At 44.1% G+C, this 20,430-nt stretch overlaps 2 protein-coding genes across 4 annotated transcripts; one reads left to right on the top strand and one right to left on the bottom strand.

Moving 5' to 3' along the window:
• The first annotated feature begins 3,842 nt into the window (after positions 1 to 3,842).
• Positions 3,843 to 12,621, top strand: LOC127344571 (uncharacterized). The gene is made up of 18 exons (XM_051370870.2): positions 3,843 to 4,187; positions 7,272 to 7,511; positions 7,589 to 7,652; positions 7,749 to 7,878; positions 7,981 to 8,122; positions 8,406 to 8,663; positions 8,743 to 8,827; positions 9,357 to 9,459; positions 9,930 to 10,055; positions 10,122 to 10,235; positions 10,530 to 10,648; positions 10,735 to 10,822; positions 10,908 to 11,000; positions 11,070 to 11,159; positions 11,239 to 11,358; positions 11,439 to 11,530; positions 11,921 to 11,975; positions 12,295 to 12,621. The coding sequence occupies exons 1-18, from the start codon at positions 3,998 to 4,000 to the stop codon at positions 12,322 to 12,324; spliced, it is 2,139 nt and encodes a 712-aa protein (XP_051226830.1). The 5' UTR covers positions 3,843 to 3,997; the 3' UTR covers positions 12,325 to 12,621.
• Positions 12,622 to 14,852: 2,231 nt separating this feature from the next.
• Positions 14,853 to 19,989, bottom strand: LOC127344572 (lysine-specific demethylase JMJ31). Of its 3 annotated transcripts, none has more exons than XM_051370873.2 (15): positions 19,814 to 19,989; positions 19,614 to 19,691; positions 19,412 to 19,498; positions 19,143 to 19,310; positions 18,987 to 19,055; positions 18,759 to 18,885; positions 18,375 to 18,447; positions 18,145 to 18,261; positions 17,391 to 17,510; positions 16,875 to 16,893; positions 16,540 to 16,618; positions 15,935 to 16,245; positions 15,586 to 15,701; positions 15,417 to 15,483; positions 14,853 to 15,208 (listed from the first exon to the last, which is right to left on the bottom strand). In XM_051370873.2, exons 1-15 carry the CDS (start codon positions 19,940 to 19,942, stop codon positions 15,152 to 15,154), a joined length of 1,617 nt encoding a protein of 538 aa, XP_051226833.1. In that variant the 5' UTR covers positions 19,943 to 19,989; the 3' UTR covers positions 14,853 to 15,151. The 3 variants fall into 3 exon arrangements, with proteins under 3 accessions (XP_051226833.1, XP_051226831.1, XP_051226832.1); XM_051370871.2 differs by having other exon boundaries at positions 15,417 to 15,510; positions 19,814 to 19,988; XM_051370872.1 differs by having other exon boundaries at positions 15,417 to 15,510; positions 15,935 to 16,242; positions 19,814 to 19,988.
• Between the last annotated feature and the right edge of the window lie 441 nt (positions 19,990 to 20,430).

Genomic DNA, 20,430 nt, shown 5'->3' with positions numbered 1-20,430 from the left:
GGCATTGAAGGGTAATGCATACATGCTAGAGCAGCTGGACGGTGCTAAGTTCCCAGTAGCTGTCAATGGTCAACATCTCAAGAAATATTTCCCAAGCATGTGGGATGACCAGTAAATGAAATATGGGGGCCGATTCATGAAATCGGCCAGTAAATTTTTTTTTATATACAAATCATAGACGATGCGCAGACATCGACTTGAGAAATATGGATATCAGTACAGCCGATGCATGGACATCGACTTTAGAATAACGAAAAGGCCGATGTGTAACCATCGACTCTAGAGGAGCAAAACTCAATGAAGCGGATTAACAGATCGGTTTCATGCCAGAGTTCATGGCATCTGAGGTGATTTTCCCGTGGATTTTGCTGAATCTGTGCGTTTGAGACCGGGAGATGGCGTGGATACGAATTGGATCTGTTGACCGTGTGAATAGGCAACTTTTATGGCCTTAAAGTATGTTTATGGCATAAGCCGATGCCCTGCCATCGGTTCTTTGTGCATCGATTTCGTTTGACAATCGGCAAAATCGACAAAGAAGCAAAATTAATTGGGGAATATTTCTTCATTAATAAAAGATTTCTTACAAAGAAAGAGCCGATTGCTCAAGGAAGGAAGAACAAAAGAAAGGCCTATTGGCCGATCTACTACTACTACTACTAGGCCTATACTAGTAGATCCTAGTCTACGGGCCGTTGCTGCCCTCGTCGTCGTCAGAGCTCTCGTCGGCGCTGCTGCCGGCGGGCTCCTCGTCACTGCTCCAGCGGCCCCCAGGGGGGGCCTCGTCATCTTCATCGTCGACGTCATCGTCGTCGTCGTCGTCATCATCATCTGACCCAGCGCGGAACCGCTTCGCCGGCGGGTAATCCTCGAGGGAGTCGGTGTCGTCGTCTTCCTCCTCCTCTTCCTCGGAGAAGGTGTACCCATCCCAGGAGAACGAGTCATCCTCGCTCTCCGATTCCAGTTCCCCATCGGCGAGGAACTGGAGCTCTTCGTCTCCGCTGGTCAAGGACTTGTCGTCCTCGGACCAAACGGAGGAGGCGTGGTCCTCCTGGTCCCACTCTTCTAGGGCGCGCTTGTTGTGCGCCGCCATCTGAGCAGCCATCGGGTCCCACTCCGGCGTCGGCTCACGAGATGAGGAAGAATCGAAGAATACCGACGAGCTGGAGGAGGACGAAGAGGAGAAGGACTGGGAGGAGAGATCCGATGAGGCGGAGGAGGAAGAGGAGGAAGACATTGCTCTGGATTGGGAATTTTTGGGTGCCGATGGCCAGAACAGAGCAAGGAGATATAGTGGAGATTCAATGCCACAGCAGTTTCCGAGGAGGTGGTGCCCAAAGAAAAAAGAAAACAACGGTCAAATCACGCGGAGAAGTTGAGAAGGCAGGGCATCATGATGAAGGATACTGCGACGATTTTGCTCTGCCACGACATGACCTGACGAAGAAAAAGCAGAGTGATTTTGGAATTATCAATTCCAAAACCAGGGGCATGTGTTATCACCAGAATTTGACCGGATCAGAGGTGGGCCGCGATCAAGGTTGGGCTTGAAGAATATACATGGAAGAAATACGTGAACTGGCCTTGTACACGAAGTTTTGGCAGTTTGCCCTTGTATCTGTAAATATAGTAGGATACGTGTCGGTTAGTTAGAGTTTGGCTCGTGCACGGTTGGGATTATTCCGACGTTAGAAAGTCTACGGACTATAAATATGTATCTAGGGTTATCAAGAAAGACAACAATCACGTTCATCACAAACCAATCTTGGCGCATCGCCGACCCCTTGTTTTGAGGGTTTTCTTCCGGGTAAGCATCATGCTGCCTAGATCGCATCTAGCAGTATACGTTTATTCGTTATCCATGCGTTGCTCGTGCTGAAGCCTTGTTGATGGCGAGCAACGTAGTTATCATAGATGTGTTAGGGTTAGCATTGCTTCACCGTGCTACATGTTTTCGCCCATGCAACCCTTAGACGTCTAGCCATCCTTACACCTTTCTTAGGTGTAAGGGCGGCACCTTGCTTGATCATTGTTTAGTAGATCCGATCCGTTATGATCGCTCCTTGATTCCTCAAGGATTAGTTTAATATCTGCATAGTTAGGCCTTACAAACGGGTTGAATGATCCAGTAGCACGTAGGGTGTAGTTTGCTAACCCTAGACAAGATGTTCCGGGGATTAACTTAATGTTGGTTTTTAGGCCTTGTCTAGGGTCGGTTTATGATCACCGTGCGTGGCTGCCAGGCTCAATCACGAGTAGGATGTTCCGATTATGCGGTGAAAACCCTAGATCGTCGTAGGTCGTTTTAGCTTTGTTTTGATCAAGCAGGACCACCATGCAATCGTAAACCCCATACGAGTCATGGGTGGATCGGCTCCTTGAGCCGATTCACGGGACAACCTGAGAGCCGATCGAGACTCGTATTTAATGTTTACGTGTATGCCATGCAGGAAAGTAAGCGAAGCAAATCCATCACCTTCCTGATCAGATATAGATCAGGTGGCACGCCCTTGCACCAGCATCGGGACGTGCGTACCAGGAGCTTTGCGGGCCGTCGCTCGGAGGGACCAGGGCCAGCCGCAGCCCTAGGTTGTTCCCGGCTCTTCGTGTTGCCAGCCGTTGCTCGCCGGTGGGTTTCGGACGCCAACAAGCACATAGCCTCAAAGAGTCAAAGGTGGCAGCTAAGCTTGCTAAAGAAGACATAATTTGTTCAGAATGTGCTATGCAAAAAATACCACGATGATAAGACCGATATCTCGGTCTTTTTTACGAAATCTTGTCTTATTTTGGTGCATATTTCTCCAAACATATTAGAATTAGAATTAGATTGTAAGTGCAAGCCAAGATAAATCTCGTAAACCAAGCCATATAGCAACAGGTGACCCACTTATAAAATAAGCCGCCGACGTGCATAATTGTTGGAGTGCATATCTATTCTCGAGGACCAGTTGTTGGACTTCATTTTATCCGAAATGCGAAAAGTAAATAATCATACTTGTCAGAACCGAAGATCACTTCGGTCACATAAACTTTTGATACCCAAAAAAAGTTATAGGCTAGGGTTAGCATGTGCAGCCCATTAGCGGCAACCACATAATCGGCAAATCTAACGACGAAAATTTACTGATAAAAATAGAAGAAAAAGATAAAAGCATTTTTTTAAAGTAAAGATAAAACCCATTTGAAGTGCTGGCCAACTTGTTTCGGTTATTTTCCGTGTAAGCTTGCCCAACTTTTTAATTGTTTTCTTCTACTCTCTCTCCGTCTCAGTTTACTAGTCTTCCTCGTTTTCCTGGATCACCAATTTGATCTATATAATTCAGATTATATAATTCAAAAATTATATCATTAAAAAAATATGACATTTAAACTTTTTAATGATATAATTTTTATAACATATAACTAATGCTAATTTGAACAAATTTGCGATCTAGTGGTACGCGCACGGCTAATGAACTGTGAGAGAGGGGTGAAATCCGAGGCTAACAGACACAAAGAGCCAAGCAGAAGCGACGAAGTCAAGAATCCGGCGGGGAGCAACTTGGAATCGAGCGCAGAAGTGCGACACGGCCAACGCGGCCCGTCCTCATCGTCCCCGGCTGACCTGCAAGTGCAAGTCGCCCACCCCATCCGTCCGTCCCCTTCCTCACGAATGCTATGCTCCACCACCAAACCACCTCCACCGACGGCAGGCGACCCAGCACCAGCGCCAACACCCACGCGCCCGGCAAAAGACCATCCAGCCCCTGCCCACTCTTCACACGCTCCGCTCAAGTCCCGGCTAGACCCATGGGCGATTTGGTCCATCGGTAGTAATCCCATCAAAACCTCCCAAACCCAACACCGCCAACCCGGCCAGTCGCACCCGCTCCGCCCCCTTCCTCCTCCTCCTCCGCTCCCTTCCGCCCGAAGTCTCCACGCCATTTAAAACCTTGGCTTCGCCCCGACTCCACCTGGTCACCCCCCGCGTCAAACCCTAGGGGCCTCCCCAGATCCAATGGGAGCGGCGCCGTCCACGCCGAGGCTCGGCGAGACGGCCTCGCCGGGGGCCGCGGAGCAGATGTTCGCCGCGCTCGTCGGCGCCGACGCCTACCCGGCCTCCTCCGAGTTCTGGACGCAGCTGCTCGACCTGCCCCTCACCCTGCACTGGCCGCGCGGCCGCGTCCTGCAGGCCTGCCACGCCTTCGGTGAGCGCCGCCCGAGATCCACCTCCTCCACCTCCCCCTCCCCCGCCCGCGGTTGCTCTCTGGTCGCTTCCCGTTCTCAGCCTCGCGCTCGCTGGCGCTGATTGTTTCGTGCTTCGCGGGAATTGATCCGTGGGGGGCCAATGCGGATCATGTGATTTCTGCCTGCCTGCCTGCCCGCCCGCGCGGTCGTGGGTCGCGCGCCGCCGCGGGTTTATCTAGTGCTTTCGAGGTGAGAGGGCGGGATCGGCGTGGTGTTTCTGCCACTTTCGGCGTGTCTATGGTGTCGTTAAGATGCTCCGGGTGTCGATTTCTGTCCACCGCCAGCTGCATTTCTGCTCAGGACGGGAATTTAGGGGCTCTTCAGTTTACCCTTCTGACGTGATACCATGGTCGAGGCAATAAGTCATATATGTACTTGTATTGGCGGCTGATCAGGGCTGACTGAGCTTAGTGTGTTGCAAGATATGCAATGCTAACAATTTATCATGAGAGTTTTAACCTTCTTACTAGAAAAAACCATGGGAGTTCTTGTGCGCCTGTGTTTGTTTTCATCAAGTATCGGACTACATTTTGGAGCAATAGAGAGACCCACAGTTTTACTCTTTTCGGCAAGACATAGCAAACTGCAGGCTCGTCTTCTGATAATCGATTGCCTTTGGCGGGGGAACATTCAAATGGACTAATGGAGGTTCTGACTCATTGTAGCCAGGATGAAGGATTTACGTGCTAGTTATAATTTATGGAATGCTGCAATAATTGTTTGCTTTCGGACTTCAACTACCCAGTGGAGCGGAAATGCGCGAATCAGGGGCTTCGGCCTGCATTTCTGCTTTATGTTGCAACCAGTGAGAGACCTCATTGTGGATCTGTCTGTGTGGTGGAATCTATGATTTTTATCTCGGTCTAATTTGTAGTAAATAGTATAAAATACTAGTAATACGTAGGTGAGCACATTATAGCCCATAATTTTTGCCCCGCTTGTTTCACGAGTTTAAAGCATTTTGGGTTCCTGAATTTGAAACCTGGTTGGTCAAGTGGAGGGTATGGTTTGTCATGCCTTTTGCTTTACTAACTGTGATCCATGGATGGCGGGATATGATTAACTGAATGGAGGTTGGTGATGTAGTGTTTAAGGGTTAGACTAGGGATATCTTGCTTCTCTTTTGTTTTTACACAACTGCTGTTTGCTGTGGACAGTGTTAAAATGGACGGTAGTCGGTAGGCATATATCATTCAAAGAGTAACACGTTGATGTTCTTAGGGATGGATATCAAATACAGAAGTATGGTTATAGAAGCAAACATGATAGTTATGGGACACAACCTATGGCTGCCCTTTTGATAGACACAGTTGCAAACTTACAGTGTTTGGTATAGTGCTGTTATGTGGCTGCTAGGGTTTGGGAGGGAGAGAGAGCCGGCCGGGGGCCTTGCCCACGGCCGGTGGCAAGAGGGAAGGGATTTCCTTCTTAATTCTTGCTTGATTAGATTGATACGTCTCCTCTCCTTATATAGAGAGGTTTACTTGACCCCTAAGCAAACGACCCTTATCTCTAATTAACCCTAAGACTAACGGGCTATACCGCCAGCCCAAGCCCATTACGTGCTCTAACACTACACCCCACCTGGACATGCAGCTCGTCCTCGAGTTGCAACCTCAACAAACCATGACTCGACGCAACACAAACCTAACACCTAAAAACGAGCCTTTTACATCTCGGCTTGTTTTATTACTCTCAACCTGAAATGGACTGGGACGCTTTATTCTTGACCCCTGAACATAAAGTGGACACCATCCGCCCGTCGGACGTGCACAGTCCCATGGAAACCAGCGGGGCAAAAGGAGCCCGCACGGCAGCCGGCGGCGGAATGCGGTGGTGCTACGCGGTGTGCTCCTGTCGGTGACACCATGCCTTCTCCCCGCCGGATGACTGTCGATGGCGCAGATTTTGAGGTCGCTGCCCGCGGGAAAAACAGCATGTCCGCCGCCCGTGGGGGAAATCGCACGCCCAAGATACCCGACGCAGCAGACGAGATCGAGGTCCGTTGCGCAACGAAGCGCAACTTGGAGGAGCTGCAGCTGCAGATCACGCATCTCCCGCACATGCCGACGCACTAGGAGGCCGCGCGCAGCAGCCTGCAGCCTCACCGCCGCCGACACGTGGCGGATAGCGATCCAAGCCGGAAGCGGTGACGGCGACGGAGGGAAACGAACCTGGTGGAAGGGCATCCCGGGCAGTGTCGATGTAGAGCCCAGGGCCAAGGTCGCTCCCACACCGCCGAAAGGCAGGGACGGCGTCGGTGGCGGCAGCAGCCGCTGCTGCGGTGTTAGTCGCAGCGGCGTTAGTGGCGACGGCAGCAGTTGCTGCTGTTGCAGCTGCCCACCGAACGGCAGGGACAGCGTCGGTGAGGACAGCAGCTGCAGCGGTGGCGTTGGTGACGGCGGCGGCTGCTGTTGCTGCTGCAACGTCCCGGTGGGGAAGAAGGCGGCCGGCTGCTGGAGAAAAGGGACCCCCGACGCCGAAGTAGGGCCCGGCCCGGAGATGGTGGACAGCGGCAGCGGGGACTGCAGCAGCCCGGCGTCGGGTGGCAGCGACGACAGCAGCAGCGTCGGCTGCAGCGGCCCGGCGATCGCGGCGGAGGCCGCCTGGTGCGTCGGCTGCCACGGCAGCAGCGCCGCCGGCCCATAGGGACCGGCCAGGAAGAGGCGGATCTCCTGGACAGCAGTGGTGAGATCGCGGAGGGCTGCGGTGATCTCCGCCGGGGAGAGAACGGCGGGGACGTCGGAGTGCGGTGGGTGGGAAGAACTCGGTGGAGGGCTGGACATGATCGAACCCGGGAAAGCTGATACCAATACTCTAACAAGTGCCTCTTGGAATTCTTCTACGGGACACATCCTTGCAGATTTATGTGTTTGATAGACACAGTTACATACTTGCAGATTTAAATGTTTTACTAGATTATACGAGTTGTTAGCTTGATGGCCCCAGTGTTTTGGCAGATTTTTCATGATTAATTTCCGCAATTAATTTATAATGGTCGTTTGCTGATTGGACTGACCGTCAGAGTTATGTGCAATGTGCAGCACAGAACAACTACCAGACAAAGCATCTCGCAAAGATCTTGATCCATTTGGTTTGGTGTTTGCAAGATTGCACATCGGATTCTCCTGTATCTTATGGCGCCTATAGAAAGGCTATCAATGCTGCATATATATCATCCATATTTCTCAAGTTCATTATTGAAAATGCGAAGGCAGATAACTGGCAAGAGCTATGCCTTGATATCGACAAGGATGAGAAGGGGATGGAAACTTTTCCTTCTGGTAATTGATTATTCAAAATTCCAAATGCATTATTTAGTCGACTCTTCTGATATCTTATGGTTCCCTGCTCCTTCTAGACCAAAGCGTGGAGTATTTTCTGATGAAAGGGGTGCTGAACTACATTGGTAGTGTGGATGTAAGGTATCTTGGTGGATGGCTTAATTCTATCTAGGGTTTGCTTTTCAAAATGTTTTTTTCTCATTTGCGTCTCACTTTATTGTTATGTTTTATATGAAGTCCGGAGTCATGCTACCTGCATCATGAGCTTCTAAACTTGATGCTAGTTCTCATGTCGACTCAGTTATGTTCTGGACCATCTCCAGAACCGAAGGATGTGCATCCTTTCATTGATGCAGCTATGCACCAGGTAAAAATAGAATCTGCTAATGCATTATGTATGATGGTTTATTTACAGTTACTATTTAGCTAAATTTGGGATGGGTTTCTTTGCCACATCTTTCTTCTGCAGGACAGTTCCATAGTGGTTTTGGTAGTTCAAAAGTTGCTGCTAAATTTCGTAAAGCGGCCACAGATTCCATTAAATGGTTCGCACCCTATTTTCTCTGATGATGGCGGGCCTGGTGTTTTGCAACGAGTTGGCTCAGCAGCTGGTAATGCGGGTTCCTTTTTCTGCATCGAAGTGATTATAGTTTACTGCATTATCATCATGATTTATGTCTTGGCAAATCATGTCATGGCAATGCTTTGAACATATCCTCTTATAGAGTTATAGGTACACCTTTTGTTTAGAATGTTTTAACTGTGCTGTGCTTCCCACTATTATTTTACTCAGGAAGTTGTCATATACACTTCAATCATCCTTTATATGCCCTACTAATAAAATATTTTCATTATTGAAAATCTTTGACTTTACTTGTTTATCTGGTTTTGCAGCAAATCTTGTACTACTGCCATATTATACTTTTAACTATCTTGTAAGTGCAAGTGCTGAAGGTGCAACAAGTCAATTGGCAGATAATAGTTTAGTTGTTTTGCTTATTCTGATCCACTACCGAAAGTGCATCTCAACGAATGAGTCCATTCCAACCGACAGTATCTACATGAGTGATTCAAATACCAATGTAAAGGATGCACCAGCTTTTCATGAGAACCCTTACTGCAGGGCGCTAAACAATGCTAACGACATTCAATGTAAGATGCAGCTGACCTACAAAGAAATTGTGGCACTTGAATGCATCACTAACAGTTACAGAAATGAATTATGCTGCAGTTGATCGTGCTGATGTAGAGGGAAATGCTCAAAATGGACCTATTGTGAGGTTGTCTTTTGCGTCGCTGTTTGATGCTCTTGGCACGTAAGTAATTCGATCTAATTCAGTAGTATGCTCATACTTTTATTTATTATATTCATGCAATTTCACCAAATCTAGTTGTCAGCCTTGGGGAACAGTCGATCAAATAGGGTTGTCAAACCTGGTGAAGTAAAAGTGTTGTTCTTTCTGGAGGCATTCACTGAAAACAATGAGATTATTTTCTTTTTCTTCACAAGTGAAAACACATCAGTGATTTTGGTTGATTATCAGGTTTGTTGGATAGATACAACACTGCTCTTAGCAATGATTTTAGTCATCTGTAGATTATGAATAGCATCGAACATGGCGCTCCAGATGGACTCATGTACTCTATAACAGTTTCAGGGCTTGATGTGTAAAAGTGAGACTGTGGTGTGGAGTATTTGAAACTAATAGTTTGGTATTATAAATATTTTGACATCTTCTGTGGGCCCATTATCTAGGACCTATCATTATTTGTTCAAGAGTGAGCATCATCATGTATAAGCAGATCTTGGTGTTTGTATTTCATTTGTTTCGGTTATCCATACAGGTGCTTAAAAGATGAGAGCTCAGTTCTTTTGCTCTATTCTTTGGTCCATGGGAACTGCAACTTTCAGGAGTATGTTCTGGTTCGAACAGACTTGGATACTTTGGTATGCTCTTTTTGCAACTATGTTTGTAAGCCTTCTTGTTGGAGCATGAGGGTACATGAGGGCAAATATTCGGACAGAATATGCTTTAAATTAATAAAACAGCTGTGCTGAAAACACTTTCCTTTTTAACGAGACAATGTAGTAGCGTTTAAGGTGTTTTCACCTGTATTCCTCCATGAATTAGCTTATACTGTGTTGGTGAATTTCATACATAAACTAAAATCTGCGACTCCATGTCAACATGAAACATTGGAACCTAAATTTCATATCACATAAACATGTAGTAAAACCAAGCAGTGATAGCTAAAGTAATAGCCCAACAGACACTTGTGTGGGGTAACATAGGCTCTGTTTATATTTACTGGAGAATATCATTTATAGACAGAGTTGTCCGCCCCTCCCCCTCCCCCCTCACAACCATAAAGAAGGCAGAATATTGTGAGTTCTCATAATTTGTCGGTTTTGGACAGCTAATGCCTATTTTGGAAATGCTCTACAATGCATCAAGGAAGACTTCCAATCAAATCTATATGTTGTTGATAATTCTCCTGATACTCAGTCAAGATTCAACCTTCAATGCTTGTGTGCACAAATTGGTAAGAAAACAAACTAACCTTTACTTTATTTGAATGGTTTGCTGACGATTTAATGTACGACTTTAGGTTGTTCCTACCGTTCCTTGGTACCAGGAGCGCCTCATGCATCAAACATCTCTGGGATCTTTGATGGTTGTAATACTAATTCGAACCATCAAGTATAACCTCTCCAAACTGCGAGTACGTACCTGAGTCTTTGGTTCTCCAAACGCATGTCAAATACTCGCCCTATGTTATCTACCATACTTCATTAGAAGTTTCCTTTTCTGTTACTGTTTATCAGTTTACTACACACTAGCTAAAATCTACTCCCTCCGTTTTAAAATAAGTGTCACACATTCGTCTAGATTCATATTGTCTAGACATGTTTTAGTGTGTACATACAAATCTAGATAAATCTGAGACACTTATTTTAGAACGGAGGGAGTACTTTGGTTCATAACTGTCTAATGACAAGCTTATTTGTACTTGCAGGATGTGTACCTTCACACAAACTGTCTCGCAATTCTAGCAAACATGGGCCCTCATGTCCATAGACTGAGCGCATATGCATCTCAAAGGCTGGTTAGCCTCTTTGACATGCTTTCTCGCAAGTATGATATCTCAATCTCTCTATTTGGTTTTCACTTTTTGCACCTAAAGTTAACTTGTCCTTTTGCTTGTATGTATCATCTACCAGGTATGCCAAATTAGCTGAGTTAAAGAATGACAAGGCTCTGAAAGTTATATCTGATCAAATGGAAACAGACCTCATCTCAGATGATATGGTACTCTACAGTTATCTTGCATCGTAATAGCACCATTTTTTATGTTTTCCTTTATATAATTGCAAACAGTGGTTTATTTTTGCAGTCAACAGAGCTTCACATATACACTGACTTTTTAAGAATCGTTCTGGAAATCATCAATGCAATCCTTACATATGCATTGCCCAGAAATCCTGAGGTATGTTAGTTACCGATGCAGTTTACCTGATAGGCAGAACCAAACTGCTTCTAACATGTTCATCAACAGGTTGTGTATGCCATATTGCACCGCCAAGAGGTTTTTGAGCCCTTCAAGAACCATCCTCGTTTCAATGAATTGCTTGAGAATATTTACACAGTATGTCTTACCGTACAGTACCTCATAATCTTCTGTTCTCCAGGTTCTGACCATATTCCATCTTGAATTTGTCTGTCAGGTGTTGGATTTCTTCAACAGTCGAATGGACATGCAACAGTTAGATGGAGAATGGTCTGTAGACAAGGTTCTTGAGCTCATTAACAAACATTGTCGTTCATGGCGTGGAGAAGGAATGAAGGTGAGAACATATTGTGACACATTGTCTTCTGGTATTCAGTCATTCAGTGGCATAACAATACATGATTACACGTTCTCCAGATGTTTACGCAGTTACGATTTACATATGAGCAAGAAAGTCACCCCGAGGAATTCTTCATTCCATATGCTTGGCGGCTTATCCTATCACGAGGGTAAATATTTCCTGTTTGTGTATGCTGATTCTCACATATGTTGCTTATTATCAATATGCAAGTGATGTTGATAAAGATGCCATAGAAATATGACTTGGAACTGTTATTTTGGGTTATGGTACAAGCTTGTCATAAGCTTTCATATATCTATTCCCATGCAATTGCCTAGTCAATCCCTATTTGAATGTTGGCTTTGTCAGGATTGTGGGACGAGGCTGGCATATCAACTAGAAATGACGGAATTTTTTCCATTTCATGCCAACTAGACATTTTATAATACCACGTGGCAGGCCTATCAAAAAAATATAACGTGGACTTTTTATATAATAACTTGCTATATGTTCCTGCCATTTCACTGATATTTCCTCAATTCTTTCCTGCATTTAACAGATTCTCTTTCAATCCTGGTGCCATAAATCTGTTCCCGGTGGAGATTCATGTTGATGTAAGTTGCTCTATTTTTTTGAGAAAACACATTAACACAAAGATTTAGGTGATTCTTTTCATTGAAAAGAAGTTTTTGGTTACAACTATTTTGTTTGAAGATCAATTAGGTTTTATGCTTAGGCTCTTAGAGCATCACAAATGAGTAAATATTATTTCCTTTGTTCCAAAATATTACACGTTTTGGTAGGTAAAACAGCCTACCAAAATGTCTTACATTTTGGAACGGAGGTAGTAGATATTAGATATGCCCTGTTATGTTATATTTTTCGCTTTTGTAATAATGATGTTTCGGTTTTGTCAAAATGGACCACTCCCAGGATACACCATCAAGCGTACAAAAGGTTTAGAGATGATCTGGAACCTTTGAGCTTCTGACAACAACACAGAGAAACGTTTGACCTGTTTTCGCCCCTTGTGGCGAAGAGCTCTTTGTATATAGGCGGCATATACGAGATATACTCGGAGGTGTATTCTCATTCTTTTTCGTGTTAATATTTCCATCTCCCATAATGTAATACCAGATAGAATGGTAGGAGGAACTGTATCTGGTTGAAAATAGGCAGTGTGTAGGTTCCATACAGTTCTTTCATAAGTTATTGTCTGTATATTTACCTCCAAACTGAAAGGCCTGGGGTGTTATCGCCTATTGACTGTACTAATATTATGTTTCCCGATAGAAGAACCGCAACCATCATTACATTATGCTGCATTGCTCATGAATATTCACGGATGAGATTTTTTTTGCAATTGCTCATGAATATTTGTATCAGGATTTGTATGGTGATGAAGTCAGCAAAATCCGTGAGCACCTGGTGATCAACATCCACAAGAGGGCTCTCACACTCATAGGAACCAACATGTCTGGCTTGAGTCTTGTGATCATTCTTGATGATCATGTTGTGTATGATCACATAAGCATGCATCACCTTCTATATTTGGTTTTGAGACGTGGTAAGAGCATGTGCCGAACAATAGCAAATCGGGATTGGAGCATACCAAATGCTCGCTTGATATCATTCCCGCAACTCTCTTGGCGCTCGGCAAAGTGGACTTCTTCTGACCTAGAGGCATGGTATTGTTTTGACAAATTTCACCATTTTAGATATATGTCATAGGTTAAATAGTACTATTTTGGCATATAAGTTACCATTAATTCCATAGTTGCATGGTGGAGCATTATCTTGTCGCTGGTGGGAGTAAAACAACTGTCATCTGGGTAGAAATTAAACATGAGGGAAATGAAATCAAAGTACCTTAAAAGAGTTGATGAAGATTAGTTGCTGAAGATTGGAAGCAGAGTCGATGCAAATTAAAGCGTGAGCAGGCGTGCGAACACTTCCCAGAATCCTTATCACCCGACACACCGTGCAAGCCAGCAACCAGGTGGAGATCGGAGACCACTGCTCTTCCTTCTATGCTGCACGGCAAAGAAGGAACCGCAAGGTTTTTCTGGTGGTGAGCCAAGGACGAATTATTAGATGAGTTTCTACTTACTTTCTCTTTAGAGACGTCTCCCTTGATAGATGCTAAGTCTTAACAATAAACTCAATGCGCACGACTGCCAAAATCCTAGGATCCGGTCCCCTGGAGTTTCTCCTTCTCGTTCAGTCTTTTCCGGCATGTTTGCAAGTGCAAACTCATCCAGCAAAATGAACATGAGGCAGTCAGGGGAGGTTACTTGAGGGGGGCAAATTGGTGTTGTAAAGTTGACGAGGGGGCAGAGTTACCTAAATCAGCAAGAAATTAGAGCTCTAGTGAGTGGTGCTCTTCATAAAATCCAAACCATGGGGGCAAGAAATTAGAGAGCTCTAGTGAGTGGTGCTCTTCATAAAATCCAAACCATGGGGGTGGCTAAGCCCCCCCCCCCCCCCCCCAATTATTGTACGCACACGCGAGCAGGGACGGAGCTAGCTTCCCACCTTGAGGGGGGTAAATTGGTGTTGTAAAGTTGACGAGGGGGGCAGAGTTGCCTAAATCAGCAAGAAACTAGAGCTCTAGTAAGTGGTGCTCTTCATAAAATCAAAACCATGCCCCCCTCGTCCCCGTCCCCCCTTCTCTCCGTCCCTGCACGCGAGCACAATAATCAAAAACTTGTATTATGAGGAAGACTAAAAAACACGGTTATGGCTCCGATGCTACAGATCATGTCCGAACTTGAGGAGTTGTGTGGGGAACCGGTTTTGCCTTTATTCGTCAAGCAGGTGAAGGTGGACTCTCGAGACCTCGGTTGTGGATTCTCCATCTAGTGAGGCGCTAGCCAAAGAAAGAAGAATGGCGTTACAAAGAAAGCTTTCGCGGCTGCTTGAGAGGCCCAATTCGGGTTGTTGTGTCACTTTAGTGTGTCTTGTTTGCAGTGTGGTGATCCATGCGTCTTTAGTTTGGAGTTGAAATAGGTTGAGAGAGTATTGGTTTATCTTTCCGTCAGGAGTGTTGGTTTATCTTTCCGTCGGGAAGTTTCATGTGTGGGTGTTGTTCGCTTATCTTTCATTGTAACTATTTTTGCCCAATTTTCCGTTAATTAACTAAGCATCTTCTTAATTAGTAAATTGGGGCAAAGCTTTTGCCTCCGTTTATAAAAAAGGAAGACTGAAAAACCTAATGCACACACAGCCATGGTGATGGTGGGTTGGACAGAAGTTGAATGGGGTCAATGTGGGTTCAGACTTGTGAACTGTGGCATGGCATATCACGAATTTGGTCGGTTTCCTACACTTTTCCCTCGACAGATCTGAGAACGTTTCTAGAAAAAAAAAAAGGTATGCGTGACTAGTGGCAGCAAGCTCCATAGTGGCATTTTCCTGAATTCTACCTGGACTAAATCGCTGCAAGTACCGCCTCCTAATATATATATAAATATATATATATATAAATCATCGGCAGGAATTTAGAATGATAATCCGTGGAAAAAAATCAATTGGTTGTCATACATGATCACTCTTGCGGCTCCAAACAAAGAAGCTCGACTCTCAAATGAATCCTCGACTGCCTTCAAAAGCGTAAGTTCTGGACAGCAATGCGGCCTTCAATCAAGCTTTGATCCAACAACCAGTTAAAATAAATTTCCGAAGTTAAACACCGTGCACTAAAAGGACGCCCAACACCAAAGTTGTCGAAAAAAAAGGACGCCACACACCAGCTCTTTGTTCCATCCTCCATGCATTTGTCCGTGATACATTAGCTGGGGCGTTCAACACACACCCTCAGATATTGGTCAAGGACACTCTGGAATACCTGCATCGGATAAAAGCATTTTAAATGTTGTCAACTGGTATTAATGAATCCGGAGTTAGCACTAATATCACCATGACCCCTGCTAAATTCCATGGTGGTACATTCTTGACATATTAGATTTTCTTCTCTGGTAAATCTAGAAAAAAGCATATTCACATTTGATGGTTCTAATTTATGAAATCAAAAAAAATCATGAAAATAAAAGTACCTGACAAGAAAACAACTCCTTCCTATTGAGAAGCGCATCCATTGCAGCATACTGGTCATCAAACGCACTGTAGAATATCTTGTAAAACTCAGCTCTGTATCATGCCAATCAACAGTTTAGAAGTGTCACTATGGTGAAAATTAAGAAAATGACATGAGAGGCTACTCACTGTTCTTCTGGTGTGCTTCCTTGATCAATCTCATCGAACTTCCTAGTCAGTATCTCTGCTCCTGTGGGTCCAAGTATGTTGAGGACTAAACCTTCTAATGTCCTTGGGAAAGTGTGCTGAAAAGCATGAAATTTAAGAGCACCCAAACAACAAGAACAAATTAACGATTCAGTCCTGAATAACCCAGATGCTGAACAGATAATAAACCATAATGGAGTAGATACTCCATGCATACGAACAGAGGTTTTGTGCGCTATATACAGGGCATACAAACAAGAACGACTTGTGTGCAAATTTTTATAGATGATATCAGCTGATTAATTTAAAAAATATATAATACAATACATACCACCATTGCTAGTAGCATACTCCGCAATTCAAATGGTTCAACTGGCAAAATTATTTTTGCAACCAGATCTTTCTCCAAGAGAGATGAATCATCTGCAGCAGTCTTCTTCCATTCATTGCTTTGGCACACAGATGTATCCTGAGATGCAGATTCTGCCCTGTCATTCTTGTCAACCGCTTCAACACTGTTGTGAACGAGTGACATGAGCTCATAGAGCGCTTGGAGGGTGCAGGGCTTCAAAGATTGCAGCGCTGCACCTTTCTTGTCAGATGTATCAGAATTTGTAACCTTGTTGAATGGTTGGGAACCTGCTAAATGAATAAAATAAGGTCTTCAATCTTAATTGTGTGAGAATCAAAAGGGAACTAAATTTTAAAAAAAAATTAAGAAAAAGTATGAAGGGATAAATTTTGCTTTGTTTCTGCGGTAAAAGAGAGGAACTGGCAGTTACTGTGACAATCTTGAAGTTCAAATAAAACTATAACGTATATCAATTGTCAATGAAGCTAAGAAAGCACTATAAAGTCATTGTACCACTGAATTTAATTAAAATAGAAATAGAAAGAAAAGCTCACAGTGCCTCTTAATAGGCGTAAAATACTGACCTTCTGATAATCCATCCGTAGACTGAAAATCGCGGTTTCTTTCTGAATGACTAAAGGAACTCATCTGTGTTATTTTGTTCTGTGTCATGAGAGAGGTGCAGAGTTAGTACACAAGTTATTTGCTCAACCAATAAAAGGAGAAAATGCATTGCTAAGTGCTAACTACTGCATGCAACCGTGACAAATCATCTAAAGTTGAAAATCCCAGAACAGGGTAAGAAGCCAAGGATAAAACAGGTGGATATTACAAATAAGTAGCATACTCAAAGTATTTTCAAACGATTAAATGAAGTCTCATCCTATCAAAATTAAGAAAAGAGTGTAATGGTGCTTACCATCTCTGTATCCACCAGTCTTCACTACAAATCATTTGTAGAGGCAGACACCAGCAAGATAGTGCATAAAGAAGAGGGAAACCAGTCATATATCGGTTAAAAATAGGTAATGCAACATAAGAAAAAACATAAAGAAACTGGACATGAGAAAATGAATTTCTAGTTGCCCTTTGGTAAGGAGCTGCATAATCTAATGAAATGCTATAACAGATTGAAGATTTGACCATCCTCTATAACAGCACACTTCGCACTTTATCTTATGTTCAGGTACTTTCCATTCTGTCTATACATATTTTAAGATTTGACCATCCTCTATAAATGGACCATGAAATGGTAAGATTTCTTTATATGCTTGGCCCTATGTTGCTACCTATTTAGTACACAATTCATTTGGAGAGAGAAACTGTAGGGAACTGGAAAATACAGCATATTCCTACACTTACATACACTACAAACAATCAATCTGGGGAAACTACGATACATACTAAAGGAAAAGTCCAAATTACAATACAATACCTCCTCATAATTCGACGCAGATAGTAGCCATCCATATGTTCTAACATTTCAGTCATTATTCTTGACTTCCACCAAAAGTTAACTGCTATGGTCAAATCATCGCTGTCAACTTGGTGATACCTGTTAAATGAACTCTAAAACTGTAAGGTGTATTACTCATCCTACAGTTAGTTTTGTTGGAGGACAACTAACATAATAGAAGTCCAAAAACAATGATTTTCTATTCTACAACATATGAACTGTCACATATATCAAGTGTATTGAACCGAATTACCACTTTCTACATTGACAGGAAATAAGGAGTTCAGATTGGTATAACAAAGCAAAACAAAATAAGAAAAAGCTTCAAGATATGGATTAGAGATGGCTTGCGATCTATTGCGCTTCCTCCGGTTTTGATTACAAGGCCACTATCAAAAATATAATTTGCAGCTATACAAGGCCACTATCTCTTCCTGAGAAGAATTGATTAAATTTCTACCTTGGTACGATGGTACTCATTAATGCGAATGCTGCGTGCAACCATAGAGAAAGAGGCAGCACATGCAACATGTTTAATTAGCTTGGAACACGTTAGGTTTCCCACACAATTAATTGTGTTATTTATCAGTTGACTTTGTTTTCTTGGTATCTGGAAATTGAGATAGTGGCCTTGTATACAAAACTGGAGGGAATATGAACAATCTCTGTGTCCAAAATTGAGATGCTCAGAAACAAGATGAAGAAAAATATAAAATAGTTCAAAAATATATACCATCCTTCAGGTATGAAAAGAGCATCACCACAATTTAGGATGACTCTTTCAGAATATTCCTTCATGTATTTTGCTCTTGTATAGCTTGAATAATCTGGTTCCTCAATGCTGACACAACTGCCAAAGAAGATGTGAGAGATCAGATAAAAGCATTTCAGATCTGCTCAACTTGAGTTAGTCAAGCCAACTGAAAAAATGGACAACAATTCCTGTGGGGAAAAGGAGTTTACCTATGGTTGGAGGCCTCCCCATATACAGGCATTGGATACAAAAATGGGGACGCGGAAGGAGACCACAAAGTTACTGTATGGAATTTTCAGGAAAAGTAAACAATTAAGAGATTTCTCTAGAAATTTATCAGGTGTTAGATATCACCAATATTTCAAACAGCTACAACAATAAGGATCATAATGTGAAAACATCATGAAACTAAAGTTGAAACGAAGCAAGAGCAAGCACAAACAGAAGACAGAAGTCCGTCTGCAGCTGCAGTAAAATGACGATTTTTTTGTGTTGGCAAATTAAAATACTACCAACACATGAACTCAACAGCTTGTAAATTAACATAAATAGGACATGAAAAGATAACATACTATCTGAAACATGAAACACACCTTTTTTGCATCCAGCCATCACACAGAGAAGGTTATGGTGGGGATCATAATGGGTACTTGATCTCATGTGAGCTCTACTCATCCAAAAGTTGATGGACGAAAAAGATTTCCCTTTCAGAAATATAGGCTGCAGGAATAAAAAGAAACAAATTGGGGAAACAATCAGCTCGAACATGAAGGTTAATTGAAAGGAGACAATTTGGCTAAGAAAAAAGAGTTAAGTCAGACCTCCTGAATGTCCTCTTTTAAAACTTGTAAAGAGGATCTATCTTTGTTCTCGGTGTTCAGAATTGACACCTGTACGTTATAGGTTAGAATTATTTTATGGCAAGTAAATAACTCTATAACACCACACTGCCAGAAGGGTGCAGCAAGCAAACTTGCCTGTGCCAAGTAGAGTTGCTCAGAATTCTCTGAGCTGGCTGGAAACATTTTGTCTGAACAAGTTGACTCCTTCGCAGTCCCCTTATCTTTGGATGAATCACTAGCAGCATTCAGATGCCCCAGGTGAGATTTGCAGGATTGCATGAATGTAGAGAACGGGATAGACACCTACATCAAGAAACAGTAAACCTAGGTGTGAGCTCAATGCGAATTGTTCGACAACGGCATAATTGACTACTTCTAGGCAGCAAATATGGGTTAAAAACAACCCTCTCATGGCTTCTAAGATCCCCATAGAACACATGCCCAGTGTTCGACATCATGGCTTCCACGGCAACATCAGGTCCCACCTTCTCCTAAGAAATGTCCAGGGTAAACATTGCATCGATTGCAAAGTCCAAAGACTCAGTCAAACATATGCTACTTCATCCGTTATTTCCTCGTATGAACTGGGGAGAGGGGGATCCGAACCAGCAAGTAGTCGAGGCCACCATGGAGAGGATCCCACCGGGATAAGGCCGCAGAACCCTTTAGCACACCGCGGAATACCTAAATATTGGGTTTCCCCCAACGCAGAAACACGGGAACACATGAAGAATCGATGGGAGCAGAAAGGGGGAGAGGAAGGAAGGCAGGGAGAGCTTCGAGAATATGAGGCGTAGAGGAGTTACGGCGGGGACGTTCTTGGGCTCGATGGAGGCTGCGAACTCCTCTGAGGACGGCGGCAACGAGAAGCGAGCGGCGCGGAGGCCGGCGTCCAGCGCCGCACCCACGAATTCGGCGTCTTTCTCGGCTTGCATTCCTTTCGCCGTCCGTGAGCACGGAGCCCTTCAGGCTTCAGCTGCAGGTTGCAGTAGAACTGGGAGGTAATGTGTTGATGGGCCGGGCTGCCTGTCAAGTCAGCCTCCGTCCAAAGCCCATGCCATAAAGAAGATATTCTTCACTTTTTTTTGCACGGCGATCTCACCGTCTCCGAGGAGTGTGCCTTGTACTGCGCACGCTACCCAGTGCCGACGGACATGTGGCTGCTGTTGGCGGGATAAGAACCACGGGCCCCATCTGGCCGGGCGCGTGGGTAAATGTCAGCTCAAGACAAGATGCATCGTGCACAACGGTCCTCTAGGACGGCGCATCAGGGGAGTCCTGCTCTATGGCTGCAGAAGAAGGTTGGGAAATCTCCGGTGACGGAACTTCTAAGAGATATCATGGGTATCTGCTCTGATACCGATTGATTTCAAAAGGTCGATGATTGTTTACGCAGTGCCAATTGACACGTGGCAAACATCAT

Source organism: Lolium perenne, chromosome 3, assembly GCF_019359855.2.
Source record: "Lolium perenne isolate Kyuss_39 chromosome 3, Kyuss_2.0, whole genome shotgun sequence".
NCBI classification, from domain to species: Eukaryota; Viridiplantae; Streptophyta; class Magnoliopsida; order Poales; family Poaceae; genus Lolium; species Lolium perenne.
Note: the sequence above shows the minus strand (reverse complement) of the source record. Positions and strands in the feature narration are given on the sequence as shown.

Bases quoted from the DNA above. Each gene is read 5' to 3' on its own strand.
- LOC127344571 (XM_051370870.2), top strand. From the start codon at position 3,998: ATGGGAGCGGCGCCGTCCACGCCGAGGCTCGGCGAGACGGCCTCGCCG. The intron at 9,460-9,929 runs GTATGCTCTTTT...GGTTTTGGACAG, and splicing joins GAACAGACTTGGATACTTTG to CTAATGCCTATTTTGGAAAT. The intron at 10,056-10,121 runs GTAAGAAAACAA...GTACGACTTTAG, and splicing joins ATGCTTGTGTGCACAAATTG to GTTGTTCCTACCGTTCCTTG.
- LOC127344572 (XM_051370871.2), bottom strand. From the start codon at position 19,942: ATGCAAGCCGAGAAAGACGCCGAATTCGTGGGTGCGGCGCTGGACGCC. The intron at 18,448-18,758 runs GTGTGTTTCATG...AATTCCATACAG, and splicing joins GATGGCTGGATGCAAAAAAG to TAACTTTGTGGTCTCCTTCC. The intron at 17,511-18,144 runs GTATATATTTTT...TTCATTTAACAG, and splicing joins CTTTTCATACCTGAAGGATG to GTATCACCAAGTTGACAGCG.